Source organism: Harpia harpyja, chromosome 1, assembly GCF_026419915.1.
Source record: "Harpia harpyja isolate bHarHar1 chromosome 1, bHarHar1 primary haplotype, whole genome shotgun sequence".
NCBI classification, from domain to species: Eukaryota; Metazoa; Chordata; class Aves; order Accipitriformes; family Accipitridae; genus Harpia; species Harpia harpyja.
In genome coordinates this window covers 86,098,569-86,120,969 of record NC_068940.1, presented here as the reverse complement: position 1 = coordinate 86,120,969, position 22,401 = coordinate 86,098,569, and the positions used below count along the sequence as shown (strand labels likewise).

Genomic DNA, 22,401 nt, shown 5'->3' with positions numbered 1-22,401 from the left:
TTTTGTTTAAAAGAGTAAATATGTATTAAAAAAAGAAGTTTCCAACTGAGTTTAGAATTTATATCTGCACAAATATAAATATCCCAAAAGATTAATTTTATTTTCAAAATCAATTTTAGTATTTTCTAGGTTTAACTTATAGAGACAGTACTTTGATTTTTGAAAGCTATTTCATTTTCTAACTGCAGAAAGAAGTGTGAGTTCTTAACTTTGGTATTTCCCTTAATATATTCCTCATGTTCAAAGCCACAGCAAAAAGCATAAGGCTAAATTCTTTATGTAAAATGAATGGCCTGATACAGATAAGACAGAGGCAATGGCACTGAGAAATGACAATGTGCAGTTACTCATGGAAAAGACCTTCATAACTCACTCAAGTCAGTTGCTGCTATCTGACTTGTGACTTCTGACATTTGAGAAAGATGACTGCAGCCTTATTAGATTGTTGCTGTACACAAAGCAGATTCTAGCAATTAACATTCCTCTTCCCTCTAGTTGTATTGTTTGCTGGAAAAAAAAAAAAGAAAAAGGCTTCCCCCTCCTATTGTAGAATAACGCTCATTCTTTATCCTCTGGCTCCTGTCCTTTATCTGCCAGTGCTCCAGGCTGCCAGCTGAGGAGCCAGGGGCTCTGTGTCCAGCAGCACCCTGTGTGGGACTGCCTTTGGTTAAGGTGCTGGCGTTGGCAATGGCATGTCCTTTAAAACATGAAAAGCTGTGTGTGGCTTTGAGCTATTTATCAACAGGACGCAGGGAAACGGTTTTTTGCCAAGTTAAGATTATAAAATAAAGGCTGAAGCTAACAATGGAGATTAGAGTTGGTTTTATAAGCGTTTCTGTTCCCGCAAGCACTGAAGCTGGGAACAAACATTAGCCACATCCTGGCCTCCCCAGCATCCATGGTGTGAAACCCTGAGGAGCCAAGCAGTGTCTTTAGTTCACAGCTGCAGAGTTTAACTTGCTCCTCAGCCAGAGAGCAAGTATGCTGTCCTCCAACTCAGACCCCCCCACTGCTGGCAAGTCCCAGCACAAGGTGAACAAGGTGAACTGGGGAACAGTCCCCATGGTTAGTGATACCTGGGGACTCTTCTCTGCCCTTCTGCACAGAACAAATGCTACAGTAATGCCCCAGCCCAGCCGGGAGGTGGAGAGATGATGACCTTCTATGTACAGTTATTCCAGAAAAGTCAGGGGCAGGGCTATGTGTGCAATTGTGGCTGCTTTTGTGTCAGTGCCAAACTTCGAGAGGCTTCCATGGGGCCAGGATTTGGGTGAGGGAATGTCTTTTTGCCTACATATCAGCCAGGTTTCTCTTGGCAAGCTAGAACGGGTGCAGAGCTACTCCAGACACACCTCACTTATGCTGCTGCATGGGGCACCCACCCCATCCCGCTGCTCCCTGGTCCTACTGCAGCACGCTTGAAATCAGGCTCAGTCTTTTACTGCACAAACACGGAGCCATTGCCATTTGGTACGGACTAGTAACAACCTGTTACTTCAATACTGACTAGCCTTCCACTGCAGAGCACAACCTGATAGACATCTCCACATTTAACAGTTCTAGGCATGACAGTGAAGACTGCTCCTAATTTATCAAGGACTTCTCTTTCCTTATGGCTAAACTCCTGCAAGAAATATGAGAATTAGGACCAAGCTAGAATTCAGACAGTAATCACTCTTTTTTCTGTTTCCCCTACAGCTTGTGGTGGCATTTTCAATGGCTCTGTTGGCGTTATCAGCAGTCCAACCCATTCAGTTCTTGATTATCACAACAACATGAACTGCTCATACTATATCACAGTTGGATACAGCAAAGTAGTGGCGCTCAAGTATGTAATCCAAGTTCAGCTTGTCATCAAGGGGACATAGGGGTCTCTGATTCCACTTAAAGACAGCAATTATTGACAATTTTCTCTCTGTCTTTCCTTTTCCAAGGGGAAAGCTGAACTAAAATGAGAAATGGCTACTGAAGCCACCTTTATCAACCTCAGGCTCCCTTACATCTTCCTCTGTAACTTGTTATGTGCAAAACATCACCACAATTTTAACTTCCCACTTTGGTTACCAAGAGGACTAAGAAATTGTAAAAATGCAGCTCATGCTTTTAGTTAAATGCTGTCAGCCTTTGAGGAGTTATGAGACTCCTGTGAGTTGATATAAGAAAAAAAAGAATTCTTTTAGAATTAGAATTTAGAATTGGAATCACTTTACAGCCCAAGTAATAATACCCACCCAGAAAGAGTATACTTCTGAGTGGGTGCTGTCTTGCCTAAAAGAGGGATATGGCTGCCGCAAAACCTTGCCACTGAGAAATTAAAAGATGGACACATCCTTCTGTAACATATATGCTGATTGTGAATTAAGAGAACACTTCCCAACTAAGCAGAAGACCCAGCTGGTTTGCACTCTGAGCTTGCATTTTATACGCCCCTCATGTGCCCAAGGAAATTGCAGGCTGAGCAATTTGCAGAAGTGAGAGAGGGTATGTTTGCACAGGGGAGATCTGCTGTTTCACAGAAAGCTGAGGTGTGCTGACAGCTTGCCTTGCAAGTGGCCCAGCAGGTGAGGGTCACTATTTCTTTGAGGCTGGTTGGCTGGAGTGTTTTGCCATGCAGTTAATAGTTCTGCTTGCTTGTGCCTTAAAAGAAATGTTTTGTAGTATCTGTCTGTGTATGGCTTTGGCTATTGCTATTACTTGGACCTTTCCTTAAGCTCTAAAAACACACATAACACAGGAATAGAAATGAAAGTGTGATACCTAAAGCTCCATGTATATTTTACAGATTCAACAGCTTCCAGCTTGAAATATCTCCCTCCTGCTACAAAGATTATGTGGCTGTATATGATGGCTCAGACACCCATGCTCCTCTCCTTGGGAAATTCTGTGGCTCAGAACTGCCTCCGAATATTAAGAGCTCCAGTAATAACTTGTTCCTGGTGTTTAGCACTGACTTCTTTGGAGCAGGCAGGGGATGGAAAGCATCTTTCAGGGAGACCTTGGGTAAGACTATTATCAGACTCGTAACCCCAAGAATCTGCTGGTAAGTAATTCCCTTTGGTGAGGCGTGGTTACGGTCTCACTCACTAGGGGTGCTGGAAGCAGGAAAATGTTTCTGATTTTGTCAAAATTGAGTGAACTAAGGTAAATACTAGGCTTATGGAATCCCTGCATTCCAGCTCTGATTCTGAACTGATTCCTTTTATTCTTTGCTAATCTTTCCCTGCCTCTCTGAAAGGCACAGGCATTTCTTGGGTGACTGAAGGCTTAGTGGCACGCAAAGGCCTCTCTTTTGGAGGAAATCTGGCAATACCTGAGAACTCTTTCTTTTGTAGTCAAAGGTTGGTGGTGCCCTAAAGATGCCTCCTTTCCATCCATCCTCCATTTCCATTTTCTTGCAGTTCACCGCTCACCCTTTTAAAAACTAAAGTGTTAAGACCAGTTAAGACTGGCGTTTCCCCCCAGGTACCATTGTGCTGATCTCTGCTGATTTTGTGGATCAGTCTGGTTAACTGACCATAACATAAATGGGATCATAGTGAGAAGGCACTGGATGTTAAATGTTTTGACGGACACAAGAGTCAGGGGCAAAACTTGATTATTGCCTTAAAAAAAGGTTTACGCTCAGTAGTCTATTTTTAAGTTCAAGGTGTAAAAGGAATTTTTTACCTTCTTGTAACATCTGAATTGTTTAGAGATGATAAGCAACAAATTATTACATGTAAATTGATTTCATGTCATTGCTACTAGTTTTCCAGGTAATTAACTCAATGGTTTTTGTGATCTAGAAAGAAGTAATTGTCTAGTTTACAAAGCTGGTACTCAGACAGTTCAGAATGAAAGGCCTTTGTGGCAGAACAAACATAGCCTTCTGCTGAGTCATTGAATCTCCTCCCAACCCCTAGCCAGGGACTTTCTCATTTGATACAGTCTGAGAAAGTATTTACAGATAAGGAAAATAACTGGTTCTACAGGCTTTGCCAAGAAAAACATTCCCACAGAACCTCACGGTCATCACTATTATTAACTCTTCCTTTGCTTCACTCTAAGTAATTGCTACAAGAATCTTTAAGACCACTTTTGTGGACTGTTATTTCAAGTAACATAATGTTTCTTCACATGCTGTCTTGAAAGCATTAGGTATCTGTTGTCAGACATCCCCCGCAGCAGGGTTCATGTTTCCAGGGTGAGATCATCAGGAACTCCCCAAGCTCTTGCTCTTCTTGTTGGCATATAGTCAATTTTTTTTAGCCACTGACTTTAGATTTATTTGTGCAACTTGCCAGAGATTCTGCTTAAGCACACAACAGAACACAAGCCAAGCTCTTCAAGTCAGTACCATGCCTGATAATTTCCTAGAGTGAGGAGAAGCCTTTTATGAATAAACTTTGACATCTATTAGGCTAAGTTTTGGAGGCACATTTCTGCAGGATCCCAAGGAAAGGGAGGCTGTCATGTTGCAGGAGTTACTGAGGAGCAATGGATTTGCAAGTTGGCAAAGATGGCCATGCAGAGATGTGGGTTGTGTGACGAAGAGCCCATGGTGGTGAGATGCTTAATGGTAGGTCTTCTTTCTCCACTGTGGGAAGCAAGCCACAAGGACTAAACCACACAGTCCTTAGGAAGGATCCTGACAGCCCCATGCTAGTACAAAATGGCCAAAAAGCAGAAAAGTATATTATAAAAGGAAAACATGAGTCACATTCCTATAAATGTTCCCAGTTTGACTTGTCTAAAAAATAGAGCCAAGAAAATCTGTGACACATCTTTGTACTATGAGGTCTGAGATTCTGCTTCAAATGAAAGAGAATAAAACCATGAAGATCTAAAAGCTTGTTATTCTAAATGGTGCTTTAGAAAAGCTCCCTCATGTCTGTCAAAAGATAAACCCCATGTGGTTTTGTAAGAGTACAAATGCAATCAGATGACAATTAATAATGATAAATCTCTTATAAAGAAGATGGTATCTGTAGAGAAACAAGAAGCCTCATTCTCTGTTGGATGGCAATAAGCGCATTATTCTGTAGTTACCCTAGGGAAGCAGAACTGATAACGTAATTATTGCTCTTTATTTAATGTTGTGAGTGACCCTGATTATGTATCGGAAAGAAGCAAGCAGAAACAGTACACTTGTTTGTAGCAAACTAAACTATTTCTTTTCCTCACAAGCTCTTACAATTTCTTTCCTGATCAGGCTTCTCTCAGGGGTACAGCCAAAATCCAGTGTTATCTATTCTTTCTCTCTTGTGAATTTTATTAGTAGGGAGTCCATCTGATAACCATTGTGGTGGGAGGAAAGAGAGAAGATGAAGTAGGAAACTCACAGAAGCCTAGCAAGACTGACAGTAACCAGGCATTCCAAGAGTTAAACCCTGAAATTTCTGTAGAAACACATGCTCTGTTGTAATTAAAACAATTTGTTTGCATCACTGATCCTGCACCCACTAGAATATTGAAGGTTCCCCCACTAGTCAGAAAAGGGAGACTAACAGGAAGTATGAAACAGTATTAATTTGGCAGTACAGCAACATCTCACCTTTTTTGTCAAATGTCTTTTCTTTCACCTTGCTACTCCACACGCTGTGCAATAGATTCTTAAGTGCACATTTCACAACCAGCGTTCTTTGTCACAACCGACTCTGTGATATGGTGCATTTGAGGCAGGGGAACATATGGCCCTTGTTGGTGGAGTTTGGTGGGTTTATAATTTCACTATCTCTGCTGCTAAGTTCCGCACTTACTGGCCTTATCTTTGGAATCACTGGACATGCTCTCAGGCTGAACTGGTGAACTGGGGTGACTGGAAGATCCCAGCCTGCTGCAAGTGTTAGATTTGTGGAAAGACAGACGACTCTTACTTTAGTAACCACTGACCTTTTTTCTGCCTTTGTTTTCAGTCTGTAAAATGAGATTATACCTCCCTTCCACAGTGAGCGTGTGTTCCTCTAGGCAATAATAAAAGGATGAGAAGAGATAAATCAATATCAGCTTAAGGCATTTAGTTACATGAGATCTCTGTGAAGGAACGAAAGCTAAGATCTCTCCCCAAAGAATAAGGTCTGAGTGTACTGAGCTTGTGACTAGGCCAAAGATCTCCTGATTCTCTCTCCAGCTCTAAGGGGAGACCTGAGCTTTTCCGCTGACCCTGGCTGGCCGGGACGGAGCCTGCACATACCTCTGCCATTCCTGCTGTGATAGCAGGCACTTTGTACTTTGGTGATAAATGGAGCTTCTGCCTATTCCCATCCAGCAGTGGGGTGACCCTCTCACCCCCATTTGTGATCCCTCTGAGGCTTATGATACAAAGGCTGAGAAGATATATAAGGGTTTGGGGTTTTTTCTTGTTTTTAAAGAGTCAGCAACCCCTGTCGGGAGATGTAGCTGTGACCTTATTAACAGCACATCATTTCTCCTTGGCAGCTCTCTGTGCTCGCGTACATAGCTCCATTGTCTCAGTAATGAAAAACATATCACATTCTAAACCATTGGAGAAGGATCTAGGGGTTTTCTGAAAGGCACGTCTGCTCATGGGGGCTGTCTGAGGAAGCCATATGAATTTACAAGAAGCAAAGTGTTACACATGGTTAGATATGTGGGTTGAGTCAGAAAGCTCTTCCTGAGCTTTCTTCACACAATACAGGCAAAACCGAAATGGAGTTGGGACACTGGGGAAGGTAGGATGGAGGAGGGCAGGAAGATTTCCTGCTTTTTCTCTACAGCTCTAAATGCTGCTTGACTTCAAGCTGTAGCCAGCTATTTCCCCTCCCATTTTTTATACTGTCTCTTGTGAGCATGCAGGAGAAATTCACATTTATACTTTGTGAAAGAGCAGCATGGTGTACTGCATTAATACCAATGTCATCCCTTGTTTGTATTACCTTGGGCTTATGAACTCATGGGCTATGATTCCACTGCGCTAGGGACTGCACAGGCAGAATAAAGCAACAATCTGCTGTCACAAAGAGATTTTGATTTAAACACAGGACAAGGAAAACCAGATGGATATAGACAGGCAAGAAGAATAGGGTGGCAACAATGAGAAAACTAATGTTGTAGGCTCTAAGGCAGAAGAAATGCCTCCAAAACCTTTGGCAACCATTAGGCTGTTGGAATGTGAAGTCTTCAAACACCCTGTCCTTTGCATTGTCCTGAGTCTTCCCAGTTCTTCCCTCAAGGATCCCTCCATCCTTTTTATTTGAATGAACATTTCTATTGAATGAATATTAATCATTTTACACAGGAAAAAAAAAAATTTAAGTGAGTAGAGTTTAGAAGAAAAATAGCTGGAAAAAGGAATCTTCTCTGATATCCCAGAAAAATACATTAATAGGTAATTGACATAAATAATCTAGTATACATATAATAGAAATAGATGATAATCTATATGCTTTTCTTCCTGACAAAATGATCTGTAACTTACCTGATAAATCACCCGGAGGTACCTTGTCTTCCCTTATTCTATTAGCTGGGTATTGAATTACTTGTTTCCTGTTTGGAATACAGTACACTAAGTGTCTATCACTAATGGATTTACTGTTATGCTCTCCCCTAATGAAATTAAAGTGTAATATTAAAAAACGGATCCAGTAGAATTTTCACAGCATTTTTATGCTATTTTATTTTATCAACAAAAAAATTTGCTTAATATAGTTCTAAGTCCACTTCTGCCCTGCAAACTGAAAGCTTGGCTCACTCTGTATTCAGTTTCTAGGTACAGATTTTCAGCAGTGCTCAGCATGCGCAGTTGCTGCAGTTTTTTGGGGTTGTTCAGAATTGCTGAACTCCTCCCACCCCCCCAGTTCTGAATGGGCAATATAAGGTGTAAAATATTGGTTTGGTTATTCTATTGCATATGTCAGGGTTAGGTGTTCTTTTGTGAGTCATTTCTAAATTCTTACACCACCAGAAGTAATTCATTGCACTGATTTATGTAAATAATGTTAGCACCTGCTGTAGGTGGCACCAGGCACCTGTACTGACAACAGCAGTTATGGACTGTTAGGTGGGAAAGGACTCAGCACAGCTGAATCTCAGCTTTCCTGCAAATTTTCCTCCCTCCAACAAAAACAAATCTTAGAAGAATGTGTCCTTGACTGCGGCATGTGAATGCTGTTAGATCTTCTCATGCCTTTGGAAAAGCAGCAGTGCCTGGCAGAGATATCACAGCCCATCAGGACCAGTTTCCAGGAGTGTATCTCAAGATACCCAGCCTGGACTTAGAGCCTGGTACCGCAGAGGGTCTAACTGCAAAGCAAATTGCTTGAAACTCACAAGACTTCTTGCAAAAATTTCTTAGGGCTTTTGGTTCACACAATTTTTTACCAAATATATTACACGTTAATATTACACACTTCAGATTCATTACACTGTCATAGCTTAACTATGATTAGCTTAATCTATTAAAATAATGAATAAGTCGTGGCTAATAATATCTTTTCTTGATCTTATTATAGTCTATGAAAATAGGAACATCTATAACAAGCTCAGAATATATGTTCATAAGTCACAATTCCTGGACTGTTTCCAAATGTATTTTGGGGCTAAAAATTTTGGGCTTGAAATCTGACTAAATTTAGAAAGTACTTGCAGTGTTGAAATACATCTCTTCAATATCTCTGAAAAGAATACCACTGTTGAGCTAAGGGATAGTCTACAAATGCCTCTCAGAAATGTCAGTTATTTAATGTCTGTGACATTTCTTGTCCCAAAGCATAATAAATAGAAGTGGTTTGCATACTCAAACTGGATAGACAGGAAAAGAGGTAGACTTTTAAATATGAAATTTCTGACTGATCTGAAAAAATGAGGTGAAAAATAATTTTCATACGCAGTGATTAAACATTGTAGGTGACTAAACAGTTAAAAGCCCATGGGGTATTCAGATTAAAGGCACTTCCCACAACTCTGCTGGCATAAGTTGTTTTAGCTTCACTAAAGTCCATGACTGCTTCAGCTGAAAATCTGTACTCCGGTGCATGCAAACAAAGGGTGAGGAGACATTTCTGATTCATATCACAAGAGAGATCTGCAAAGGCCTGGGTGGCTGTGATGCCAACAAGTATGCTAATGCAGTATTAGAAAGTATTAGAATGAGGCCAGACTGCATGTCTGCCCTTGGTCTCCCAGACAAGCATCGAGGAGATGGATAGGATGGTACATACATGACAGTTTTGCAGAACTAGGGCAGGCTTGGCAAGGAGCATGTCTGGACTGTCATATTTGGGATCAGCCAACAGTCTGAAAACTTAAGAATATGAACTTCATCTGACTGCATTTGTGAAATCCTGCTAAAGCAGGAGACTGGGGATTTGCAGTCCTAAATGTCACTGCTGGAACCATTGCCAGGCCATCAAACCAGTCAGAAACCCTTTCTGTGTAAAGACTAGGCTGAGGACTAAAAAGAGTCCTGTGCTTTCAGAATTCTCCTCCTGAAACATTGCAGGCACTCTGGTCAGGGCTGCCACTACTGCCAGGGTCCTGCTTCCACACCAAGTCTCAATGTCTGTACAGTGACTGCCAAACATGGGAACAGCTCAGCTCAGCTTGTGAAGGTTTACCAACCTTCGGTATCAGCCATGAGACGAAGCGTGACAGTACGACTCCTCCCTCCAGCCCTATATCCTTCTGAGCCATGATCCAAAGAGGCTATAAGCTAATAATTACAGCCACAATTAGTCCAGCCATTCCTCTGCACTGGAAATAAGACCCATCAGGAAAGAAGCATTAGTCTTGGCAGAGTTAATCCTTGCTTATTCTGATTTTTAGTTCAGATCAGAGAGTAGCTTAGAGTTCCCAGGCATGCTTCTAGGTGAGACCAAATGTGATTCAGAAATCTGGAAGAGGATTTTCATTACTGTTCAGGCAGAACTAGAACAGTTCTTTGAACTTTGCTGCCTTCTGGTAGATGTTTGTTGTGCTCATTTAGTAAGGGAAGGGCAGCAAAATTAGATTGTTGTGTTTTGAAATGTCATTGGTTTAGTTGTTTCTGATAGATTTAAAACTACTCAGTAGGCTCCTTTTCATTGCATCCATACCCATATAAATGAATCTTACCCCTGGCTGTGCTTCAAAGGCAGGCAGCTTCAAAGATTCATCTTCATCTTCATACCCTATCTAGAGGATGTAACTCTTAACAGAGAAACACGTGCTTGCTCTCTGCTGTAATTATTTTTATTTGCCATAGGGTATTGCAATTCTTTCTTTTCTGAATGGTCCTTCAGCCTTTTAGTTTCGTTAATGCTTCCCACCAAAAGCAATTAGTGATGACAGTGTGTGCCCTAGTTATTCTGATAATTTGTATTCTCTGGCAAGCTGTTTATGAGAGGGACAAGATTGCAATCTGATTTATGATGACCTTATGATTTTTATTTTAAATAAGAAACCAGAGACTGAAAAACACAGTAAGCCATGTAGTCAGTCCATCTGCTCATATGCAAATTGTTCTATAAGGTACATTTCTTATTCTTTTTATCAAGTTTACCTTTTAATATCTAACAGTCTATTCTACAAATTAACAGACAACTCAGTTCCAGATTTTGCCTAAATTTTGGCTACAATTTTTTCTGGCTGTGTTAGCCAGTGATGAGTATCATTCCATCAATGATCACCAGCAGGCCAGATGGCTACTATTTGGCCTTCTATTCAGAAATGGTGCTGATTTTTAAAACAATGAGTTGTGTCCTGGCTAAAATGCAGTGCAATAGTTTTTCTCTTAGTGTCAGTTCCCTCCTGTTAATCACTTGGTTCTTCATTTACTTGTGGGTGTTCCCTAGATCTACACAACTTCACTATTCTGTAACTTTTAGTGGCTGCAATCAGATGATCAGTACTGAAAAGCACCAAGTTGGATAGATTTTTCAACAAGGGCTGCTCTTTATTTGACTTCATGCAGCACTACTTGATATCTGGTTGGCTTCCAGTCTAGCCATAATGTACTGTCCTGTAAGCAGCTGACTCAACCCTGGCTGAGAGGGCTAAGCATTGTGAAAACTAATGATGAAACCTCATCTTTATTAACTGTAAATCATACTTTTAGTTATTTATCTCCCTTAGATACTCTTACTGGCTATACTAGCTAGAATTAATTTTCTGATGATGAGGATTTGGCCTATTTCTCTCTCTGTCAGGTCCATTTTATGTGCTGTACAAACATAGCTTACCCACATCTGTATTTTTTGTCATCTGAGCTGTCCTTATAGCTGCACAGCTAGCAGTGAAGTGCACCATTGCAAAGGTCCAGACATTTGATATCCAAAAAAAGGACAGTCCAATAGCACTGACAGCCTTCCTGTTGCATGGCTCTGTGGCAATTCCCTGACTCCTGTTGCAATGGTCTGACTGGCATCTCTGCAACTCTAACACTAAAAAGGGTGAAAGAGAGCTTTGTAAGCTGTCTGACCCGTATATCACTCCAGATTCAATATTGCAGGGCTGGATGGTTGGACTATGATCTATGCCTAATGATTATATGCTTAATGTTATGTTTAGTAGATGGTGTCCAAAATGCCAAGCAGGAAACAGCTCCAACAAGATTGTTTCAGGTGGACTGAATAAATCATGCAGAAGGGTGAACCCAGAGAAAAATATAGTGAAACTGCACTCTTAGGGCCCAGGCACCCTCTTGTCTGACATTTCCCTCCTTCCTAGACTGTTTGCAAGAACGTGATTTACTGCTCGCATTTTCCCCACTGTTGTCGGCTTCTGCAGTGGCGTTCAAATGAATGCTAACACTTTTCCAAGTTTCCGACTTCATTAACAGCCCACAAAACTGGACTAGAATCTATTAATTCCTGACTTTTTGGCTTTGTAATAAGTTTCTTCTGTTCATTTTTAGCTATAGCAAAAGCTTAAATCTCATGTTGTTAAGATTTTGGTTTTAAGCAAACTTCTTTTTAGGGTGGGGTTTTTCCGGCTTTGGTTAGTAGAGCAGGATGACATTTAGCCTTAGTCACTCTGGTTTAACCATTACAGTCTTGCAAGACAGGGTTCTCTCCAGTCCTGCATTACTGATGCAATCCTGATACTTGGATGCTGATTTTTCACCAGAGTGATCTTTTGTAATACTGTAGCTCAAGTAGGGTGCAGTTTTATATGCCTGGAAATATATCAGCGTGTCAAGGTTAAGTCACTGTATGTCAGCCAGACAGGCATATTTTACACATGCACATGAAGTTCTGAAACTCCATTCACATTGCTTAGCCACAGCTGTAGCTTCGTTTATTATCTAATTCTCCTAAAATGATATGCTGTGGGAGACAACAGGCTCCTTGCAGTTACCGCTTTGCTCTGTGCAGTTTACAAAAACTTTTTCTCAGACTCAAAAGCAAGAGTATGAACCATACTTAATTTGAATTCCTGAGTTAAATAAGTGGCCAGGAGACCTCACAGAGACTGGGGAAGGAATCATAAAGTAAACAAATTGATCAGATTTACTAGCCCAGTCCAATCTCTGGAAATCAAACTACAGGAAAAAAAAAAAAAGATAAGTAAAAAACCAATCCCTTCAGATAGTCTGTATTTTTTGCTTGTTTATAATTAGATGCAATAAAAGGGTTCTGATCTTCTAATAACTGCTTTTGTCCAAAAGTAATTTCTTTCAATGTGACTGAAAACATTATAGGGTTTGAATTTTCACAGCATGTAAGTACAGTAAGGGACTTTTAGCTCTGTCTGGAGATCCAAATGAAAAGCAGCCTGCTTTTCAGAGGGGTTTTAAGTTCCCACCAAGCAAAACGCTTCCAGGAGTAAGTCCCTTTTAGCTAGATTCCTGAATATGAGTCTGGGTCCCAGCGTCAGGCTGCCAAATTCAATCCCCCAGAACGAGGTCATATTGCCAAAATGAGCAACTTAATTTTTAACCAGATTTTCAAAGTCAACAACCCAGTGCCCCCTACTGTCCAAATATTCTTACCAGCAGGTAAGAATTACATTAAAAGGCCGCCTAACCACCATTCTTCTATTTAATTTCTGTCCCCTGTCTTCTTACAGTCCCTTTTAAAAAATCTGTTGCTACATTTTCAAAATGGATACTCATTTTACATTCAAGAGAAGACATGAGCCTTTCTTAATTCACTCTACCAAATCCAATTGTGATTTTTATCTATCTAACACTATTTGTGTTGAAAGCCTTTTAATCATTCAGATATTCCTTGTGAGACAGGACAGTAAAATTCTGTAGCACAGAAAAAAGCTGCTGGCTTGCATTAAAGAGTTGAAGATTAAATAAATGCCAGGAATTGCTTTTGAAAAGCTTCTGCTTCTTCAACAGGACCTCAGAACGGCTGTGGTGGTTACTTGACAAATTCAGCTTATACATTTGGGTCTCCAGTCTCCAATGTGACCAGAAGATATGAGAAAAATCTGGACTGTGTATGGATCATAACTGCACCTGTAAACAAACTGGTCAACCTCACCTTCACTTCATTCGTGCTTGAAGCACAGTCTGCTCAGACTTGCCGATACGATTACGTCAAAGTAAGATAGCTGTGTATTTTAACAAGAAAATATCAGTGAGATACAATCCACTATCGTCTCCATGAGGCTAAAATTTAATTAATAGCAAATGGTCTTATGAAGAAATTAAATTGCTTAATATAATTAAAACTTTTTTCATTGGGTTAGATTACTACTCCAGATGACATCCTGCCTTTTTGGAAACCAGTAAGAGTTTTAACATTGTTATGGGGACACACTTTTGGTCTTAGACTGCCTATATAAAAGAGTATTTATTTTACAGAATAGAAACAAAACAAAACTCGAGCACTTTGAAAGTAAACTTGCAGATTCATTATCATACACAATTACTTGAAAGGACTTTAATTTACAAAATTTTGAATAAATAAATCTTGATGCTCAATGCTCACCTGTGAAAGCCATTTTCTTGGAGAAGAGCATATGAAATGTAGGCTAGCAGAATGCTGCTAAACAAGATCCACCAAGGACTGTTATAGATCCTGTTGAGCATTAGAGATGCTCAGAGAAACTAGGAATCAATTTTACATTTTGGTGAATAAAATCAACCTTTCTCACTGAAAAGCACTTTGAGATTACATATAAAAAAAGAAATTAGAATGCCAAATTAAAATAGAATAAATTTTTGATATATTTGCTGAGACAGGACCAGAATGCTCCATAATGAGATTTACACTGTCCAACAGAATTAGTTAATATGGCAGTGAATAATTATAATAATCAAGAACATCCTGTTAAAGCACAAGAGCACGTACTGTGCTTTCAAGTAAAAGAAATTGTAATGTCAGGAGGGGCCAGAGAATTTTATTCTATTTATTTGTTTGTTGCACCTGAACTATTAGTGGCTTATATACATTTCTTCTTTCAGCTTTATGATGGCAATAATGAAAATGCCAATTTAGCTGGCACATTCTGTGGATCTACAGTGCCAGCTCCTTTTCTTTCTACCCATAATTCCTTGACGGTGAAATTTATCACAGACAATTCTGTGGAAAGGGAGGGTTTCAATGCTACCTACGCCACAGTGGTTCGTAAGTATACATATATATGTATACAAGTATATTGTTGTGACTCTTTTGTGGAAATACATGTTTAAATAATAAATCATCAAAATTTGTTCTAGATACAGGGGTCAGGAAGGGGCAAAGAGTCCTTAGCACAGCATCTATAAGCAAGCTAAAAGCAGCACTGCTAGACTCTGGTGCAATTCTCTTTGATCTTGGCTGGTTGTGGGATGGCTGTCAGTCTGGAGTGCAAAACAGGAACACTCACAGATTGTTAACAAATATGCTGATATTATAAGGAACAAACATTTATTTGAGTTTCATAACATACATTGACACAGCATTAGCATGTGTTTTACTTAAGGTTTTTTTCTTCTAGAGACTCACAGGTAAATACAAAAGTATATCGTCCAGTGTAATTTTGCTCAATAAATATTCTTTGCCAGTTGGAAAGGTTTCCACTCTACGATGCATTTATTACTGTTTTACACAGGACCGTGTGGAGGAATATATAATGCAACTTCTACATCCCTGACTGCAACATCTCCTAACTTCCCAAATGAATACCCACCATTTACTCTCTGTACTTGGGTCATTGATGCCCCCCCGCATCAGCAAGTCAGGGTGGTGGTTGAGGCATTCCACCTCTATTCTGGCCAGGACTGCTCTCGGAACTACCTAGAGCTCCAGGATTCACCAACAGTAAGAAATTTACAGATGATACCATTCCCCATTCACATTCAGCTCCCTTCACTCTTTGTAAAGAGAGAAGAAACTCACCATTTGGTAATAGATTAATTGATGATTCTGTGTGAGGGGCATATCCAAAGCATTATGCACTGTGCCCCACTTAAGGTGTGTTAACTAATTGGTACACAGATCTCATGGAAGCACGCTATACACACATTGAATTAGACCTGGTAAGTGTTACACAATTTTTCACAGTTGCACCAAGTGACAGAGCTGCCAAACTTAACACCCAGAAAATACTGCCCAACAGCAAGTTTTCATAACTAATTGTACTTCCTCCCATCCAGGAACCGTAATAAAAATGAATATTCATGCCAAGAAGAGGGTTTATAAAAAGCACCAGAAAAATAAATCTTGTATATGTCCCTTGTTTTATATTATTCTAAACCTTCTTTCATTGTTTCTTATTTTGGCATGAAAATACCTGTTACATTTGGTTTGTTTCTTACAATAATTGAGAGGAGATACAATAAACAATATATAACAAATAAAATGTTGAGACATTATTAAGTGATTTCCATGAGAACTTTAAAATGCATTGCATAACTGGTATAGAAAGTGTTGAGAGATTTATTGTCCTTGTTTCAGCTGGGATAGAGTTAATTTTCTTCCTAGTAGCTAGTATAGAGTTATGTTTTGGGTTCAGTATGAGAAGAATGTTTATCGATAACACACTGATGTTTTCAGTTGTTGCTAAGTAGTGTTTAGACTAAGAAGTCACCAATTTTTCAGCTTCTCATGCCCAGCCAGCAAGAAGGCTGGAAGGGGCACAAGAAGTTGGGAGGGGACACAGCCAGGGCAGCTGACCCAAACTGGCCAACAGGATATTCCATACCATGCGACATCATGCCCAGTATATAAACTGGGGGGAGTTCGCCTGGGGGGATTGCTGCTCAGGAACTAACTGGGCATCAGTTGGCAAGTGGTGAGCAACTGCATTGTGCATCGCTTGTTTTGTATATTCCAATCCTTTTATTAGTATTGTCATTTTATTATTGTTATTATTATCAATATTAGTTTCTTCCTTTCTGTTCTACTAAACTGTTCTTATCTCAACCCATGAGTTTTACCTTTTTCCTCCCGGTTCTCTCCCCCATCCCACTGGGTGGGGGGTAAATGAGTGAGCGGCTGCGTGGTGCTTAGTTGCTGGCTGGGGTTAAATCACGACATTTATTCACCTCAAGTTCAGTAAGTAGAAAACCGAATTATATCATTAAGTAACTTGTGACATGTATTGAATTCCAGCACAGCCAAGGATCAGTCCATAGATTCTGTGGCACTGAAACTTTTCCAGTCCCTGAATTTTATTCTTACGATCGCACAGCCATTGTGACTTTCAAATCAGATGAATATATGATTAATAATGGAGTCAGATTTACCTATCAAGCTACAGGTAAGCTTGAAGAAATGTCTAAAAAATCTACCTACCATTCTCTTTTTTTATTGCATACAGTGAGAAGCAATACAGAGATCTGAAATGCTTATGTGTTTCTGGTTTTCTGTCTCAAGGTTGCAGCAGAGAGTATAACCAGCCATTTGGTTACCTGAAGAGCCCTGGCTGGCCTGGTCGTCACCCCAATAATATGGACTGTTCTATCATTCTACGAGCTCCCATGAATCACACAATTTCTCTCTTTTTCCATGCTTTCAGCTTGGAAGACAGCATCCAGTGTTCACGTGATTTCCTAGAGGTATCAAGCAAGTATACATATTTTGTGGGCCTGTGTCAAAATCTGCTGAATTCAAAGGATTTTAATAAGCTTGGATCAAGCCTGAGCTGAGCTGACATTAGGGACTAATTTATTGCTACAGTTTTATGGTGAAAGGTACTCAGATGTGACAGTAAGAAGTTAAACAATACACACTATAGTAGTTCCAAAACCAATGAATAAATAGTTTCATTATCAGCTAACTCATCTTTACCCAGCTCTTGTTGCTGTTACCCAGTTAACAGAGCAAGCCAGGATTGCTTTCATCCAATATTAACATCTGAATCTAGGTGCTTTCATTCCAGCAGTAGATTCGATCTGCTTGATATTTTTCTTAAAATTATTTTTTTTTTCAAAATACATATTTTCTTAAAAAAAAAAAAAAGGAGCTCTAGTAACAAGTGTAGGATACTTGCAAAGGTACTTTGTGTCAATAAAAAGCATATCCTCCTACACAATCCCCACTCTGGCCTTTCACGCTTGTTGAAGGTTTCCCTATTCACTGGTCAGATGACAAAAATCAGATGTCTGTGAAAGCATCATTATTTAGTTCTCCTTTCATATCCTCTTTACTGTCTCAAGAAATGGATCTAAGCACCAGCATTATTGGAGCTCAGACAAAAATCAGATTAAATCTGAACTATGTAATATGATCTGTGTCTTAACGTGACCAGGGAAAAGAGTGGTCTGCATGGTAAAGAATTAATCTTTTCATCTGGAATATTAACATTTCTCATGAAAAGTAAAACATGGGCTTGAATTGCAAAAGCACATCTTAGCTACTAGTCAAGTAATTTTTTCAGTCAGGAGATGTACCACTCCATAAAATTTAGCTACCTGTTTCTGATGATACTTGTTCTGTGCAATTACTTACAAACCTCAGACAGCCTGGTTAATGATCTCTTTTTCCTTCTATACAAGAATATATAGTAGGAAAAATAACAGTATTAAAATGACAATTATGGTATGCATGCAAGTCACTACATAGTTTGTGCTGTGCTTGTATCACCGCATAATTGTACTGGTGTATAACTGGCATAGGGATTTAAAATTGACAATGATGTTCTTTGTGTCCCTTGAAGGTCAGAAATGGGAGTGATGTGCAATCACCACTACTTGGCAGGTTCTGTGGCAACACTGTGCCCAGTCCCATCTTCCCCCAAAATCATGTTGTCTACATTCATTTCAAGAGTGATTTTTCAGGGGCTCATGATGGATATGAAATTACATGGACTTCATCCTCAACGGGTAAGGCTGTAATTACAAAGTAATTCCACTTAGCAATTGTCCATAGAGGGAAAATACAGAAATGTGGAATTCAGCCTGCTCAGTTTGGGCCCTGCTTCATCAATACTTAAGCTGTTGTCCACCCTATTCAGTCACTGGAGAGAGGTAGTTTTTCCTCAGGACCAGTGGGGCAAGATCCATTCTATGTGATGGAAGCAGTTCCCTCTCTCTAATGGTGACTGTGATGGGTTAACCCTGGCTGGATGCCAGGTGCCCACCAGAGCTGTTCTATCACTCCCCCTCCTTCTCAACTGGACAGGGGAGAGAAAAATATAACAAAGAGCTTGTGGGTCGAGATAAGGATAGGAGAGATCACTCACCAATTACCATCACGGGCAAAACAGACTCAGTTTGGGGAAAAATTAACTTGATTTATTACAAATCAACCGGAGTAGGGTAATGAGAAATAAAACCAAATCTCAGAACACCTTCCCTCCACCCCTCCCTTCTTCCCGGGCACAACTTCACTCCCGGATTCTCTACCACCCCCCCCCAGCGGCACAGGGGGACGGGGATGGGGTTTACGGTCAGTTCATCACACGTTATTTTCTGCCGCTTCATCCCCCTCAGGGGGAGGACTCATCACACTCTTCCCCTGCTCCAGCATGGGGTCCCACCCACGGGAGACAGTCCTCCACGAACTTCTCCAACGTGGGTCCTTCCCACGGGCTGCAATTCTTCACGAACTGCTCCAGCATGGGTCCTTTCCACGGTGTGCAGTCCTTCAGGCACAGACTGCTCCAGCGTGAGCCCCCCACGGGGTCACAAGTCCTGCCAGAAAACCTGCTCCAGCGTGAGCTCCTCTCTCCACAGATCCGCAGGTCCTGCCAGGAACCTGCTCCAGCGCGGGGTTCCCACGGGGTCACAGCCTCCTTCGGGAACCCACCTGCTCCGGCGTGGGGTCCTCCACGGGCTGCAGGTGGATATCTGCTCCACCGTGGACCTCCATGGACTGCAGGGGGACCGCCTGCCTCACCATGGTCTTCACCACGGGCTGCAGGGGAATCTCTGCTCCGGCGCCTGGAGCATCTCCTCCCCCTCCTTCTTCACTGACCTTGGTGTCCGCAGGGTTGTTTCTCTTACATGTTCTCACTCCTCTCTCCGGCTGCCGAATACCGCCGTCCCAACTTTTTTTCCTTCTTAAAAATGTTATCACAGAGGCGTTACCACTATCGCTGATTGGCTCGGCCTTGGCCGGCGGCGGGTCTGTCTTAGAGCCGGCTGGTATGGGCTCTGTCGAACACAGGGGAAGCTTCCAGCAGCTTCTTACAGAAGCCAGCCCTGTAACCCCACCCGCTACCAAAACCTTGCCACACAAAACCAATACAGTGACTTTCGCAACCTCAGATGATGTAGTCTGCTTAAGATGAAGATCTACCTCTTCCACTGAGAGGTCAAAAAATACCAGGAACATCTACCTTGGGAGCCACATAGTGGTGGTGGTGACCCAGCCTACTCCATTAAAAGTCCAATTGTGACATGCCCTAAGATCTGGGCACTGCTAAACCTGAAGAGGACTGAAATTTGCCCCAAGAAAATAACCCAACTATAATGCTGTGTACTGACTATATCATAGACATTCATAAATGGCTCATGAAATGGCAGTGAATAGCTGGATAATAGTTTCTTCATGACACTAAGTTACTGGAGGTAGGAAAGCTCGTGGCCAGCTGAAAAGCACTGCAGAATAACCTTACAGCATTGAGTGGCTTGCTCATGAAAAGGCAGATAAAGTTCAGTGTAGGAAAGTGTTGATGAAGAACATGGGCAAAAAAAGACAATCTTAACTTTATTTACAAAAATATGGGCTCTGAGTTGACTTTTAGTACTCAGCAACAAGATCTTGGGGGTAAAATAGTTCCGTGAAAACAAGAGCTCACTGCTCACTAATAGTCAAGTAGGCCAGCACAGTGCTAGGAATTGTTGGGAAAGGATGAGAGAACAAATGGACAGCCACTGTATAAATCCATAGTTCACACACAAATTGAATGATGTGCACAGTTCTGGTCTCCTCCTCTTATGAAGAATCCAGTATAACTAAGGGCTCAACATAAAAAATGGCTTCTGTATGAGGTGTGCTGAGACTTTTTAATCTGGTTAAGAAACTACTGAGGTCTATAAAATTGAGTGATATTTGATGATAAATAGGGATCAACTGTTCATTGACTTTTCCCATAGAAGAACTAGAGCGCATCAGATAAAGCCAGGAGGTGGTAGGTTCAAAACAAACCAAACCAACCAGTTCTTCACACAGTATGCAGTTAAGCTGTGGAGCTCCATCCCATAGAATGCTACAATTTACATGGATTCAAGGGCTACCTGAACAAGTTAATGGAAGACATCTGATAAAATGATACAAAGATGCCATCTCTGTGAGCTGTGAGCTGAAACTTCTTGGAGACTGTGAGAATAATCTGGGGCATGGTCTGCACATGCTTACTCTTACTCTATAAACTTGCATTTCTCCCAGGACATCTGCAGATTCTGCCCATGGTTGGAGATTGAATTTTGGTATAAATGGCCTTTAGTTTACTTAATATGGCTATTTTCTCTGAGCTGTTCTCTGTATTTTTCTATCAGATGAGGATTCACTACTTTTCATTCCAAAGAACACCCAAAGAGAATTTATCTCTAGTTGAGTAGTTGGAAACTGAACTGATCAAGGCACAGATTTAAGACTTTGGTTCCTGTTTCAAAGAGGTTTGGGGTTTTGGTTTTGATTTTTAATATCCAGTGATGGTCTAATGCCTATTGCATATTCTTCTCGGACTGCTGAAGCTAGAGCCTCAATTTGTCTCTTATTGGAATAATGCCCTTATCCACATTCATTGTTCCAGCTTCCAGTGTCTCTCTGTTTTTCAGTGCTACTGTACTAATGTACTACACCATGCAGTATCTTGTGAAACTAAGCCTTCTAAGCTAATTAACAGTGTCTGTTTCCAGGATGCGGAGGAACATTATATGGCAGCACTGGCTCATTTGCTAGTCCCCACTACCCGGCAACTTACCACAACAACACTGATTGTGAGTGGGCCATTACTGCGCCCAAGGGACGAATTGTCACAGTGAACTTTGATTTCATCAGCATTGATGACCCAGGGGACTGCAGTAGCAACTATCTGATCCTTTACAACGGGCCAGATGCCACCTATCCCCCAGCTGGGCCGTACTGTGGGATGGTATGTATTGCCTACTGTCTTTGATCCTGTAAGTGGTTAAAATGAATCTTTACTATTTCATATTCAAGACTGTTTCCCCAATTCTGGCATGAATTCCACATAGATGAGTGGAAGTGAAGGCATGAGGGGTGTGTGGCACCTTAGGAGCCTTCCAATGCAGACCTTACAGTGACATCTAGTGGGAGGTATGAAGATATTTTGCTCTGTATTTAGTCGTATTTGTGATTTAAATATTTGTAATACCCTGAGGGAGAAATGCAACAGCAGTATCTAGCACAGACCTGAGGTCACTTCCAACCTATGATCCAATTTGTGCCTCAGTTTTAACTCTCTGACTGGTTTTTCCAAAGGATCTTGATGTTCTATAAAGCTTCTCATTTTTCTTGTCTTTAATTTTAGGATACAAACATCGCTCCATTTACTGCTACATCTCATCAAGTCTATATAAAATTTCATGCTGAATATGTGACTTTACCATCAGGATTCCAGTTAAGCTGGACGAGCTAGAACACTGTTTATGAGAAATATATTGCTATTCCTTGCTATACTGAAGAGACTTTAGATCATGAAGTAAGTTTGAAATCCGGTTATGATAATTGCAGCTGAAGTAAGGCCTTTTAAAAATTACTGTAAGTGTAACTGTTATGAATTTAGATTTCTGTCAAAAAATGTGATCTCTCACTGCACTGAAAATAAACAATTATCTACCCAACTGGGAAAATGAAGTTTTCTGCTAGTTTTTGAAACATATTTTTTATATTCTTCTACATAATTTCAAAGTTTTACATTTAGTGCTATAAAAAGTGAATTAGCCAGGATAAAACTTAAACACAAAATATTCAACATGAAGTTGATAAGAGGATCTAAGATATGACGTTGTCTTTAATTAGTTCTATAGAATTATGTGGGTTTGTCCCAAGCGCCTTTGAAAATGTTAGCTAAAGCTTTATTCAAATTAGAATAAAATCAGAAATTGCTAAAAAAATGGCCCCTGTCCTACAACCA

General features: G+C 40.6%; 1 protein-coding gene across 1 annotated transcript in view; it reads left to right on the top strand.

Annotated features, from left to right (window-relative positions):
* Window positions 1–22,088, top strand: part of CUBN (cubilin) — a 149,054-nt gene extending 126,966 nt beyond the window's left edge. Inside the window, exons 58-67 of the mRNA XM_052803346.1 lie at window positions 1,699–1,828; window positions 2,783–3,000; window positions 13,265–13,470; window positions 14,336–14,498; window positions 14,965–15,173; window positions 16,467–16,614; window positions 16,731–16,912; window positions 18,013–18,178; window positions 21,161–21,396; window positions 21,796–22,088. Coding sequence (XP_052659306.1) covers window positions 1,699–1,828; window positions 2,783–3,000; window positions 13,265–13,470; window positions 14,336–14,498; window positions 14,965–15,173; window positions 16,467–16,614; window positions 16,731–16,912; window positions 18,013–18,178; window positions 21,161–21,396; window positions 21,796–21,903 — 1,766 coding nt within the window. The 3' untranslated portion in view covers window positions 21,904–22,088. The remainder of the gene's footprint in view (window positions 1–1,698; window positions 1,829–2,782; window positions 3,001–13,264; window positions 13,471–14,335; window positions 14,499–14,964; window positions 15,174–16,466; window positions 16,615–16,730; window positions 16,913–18,012; window positions 18,179–21,160; window positions 21,397–21,795) is intronic.
* Window positions 22,089–22,401: the final 313 nt, after the last annotated feature.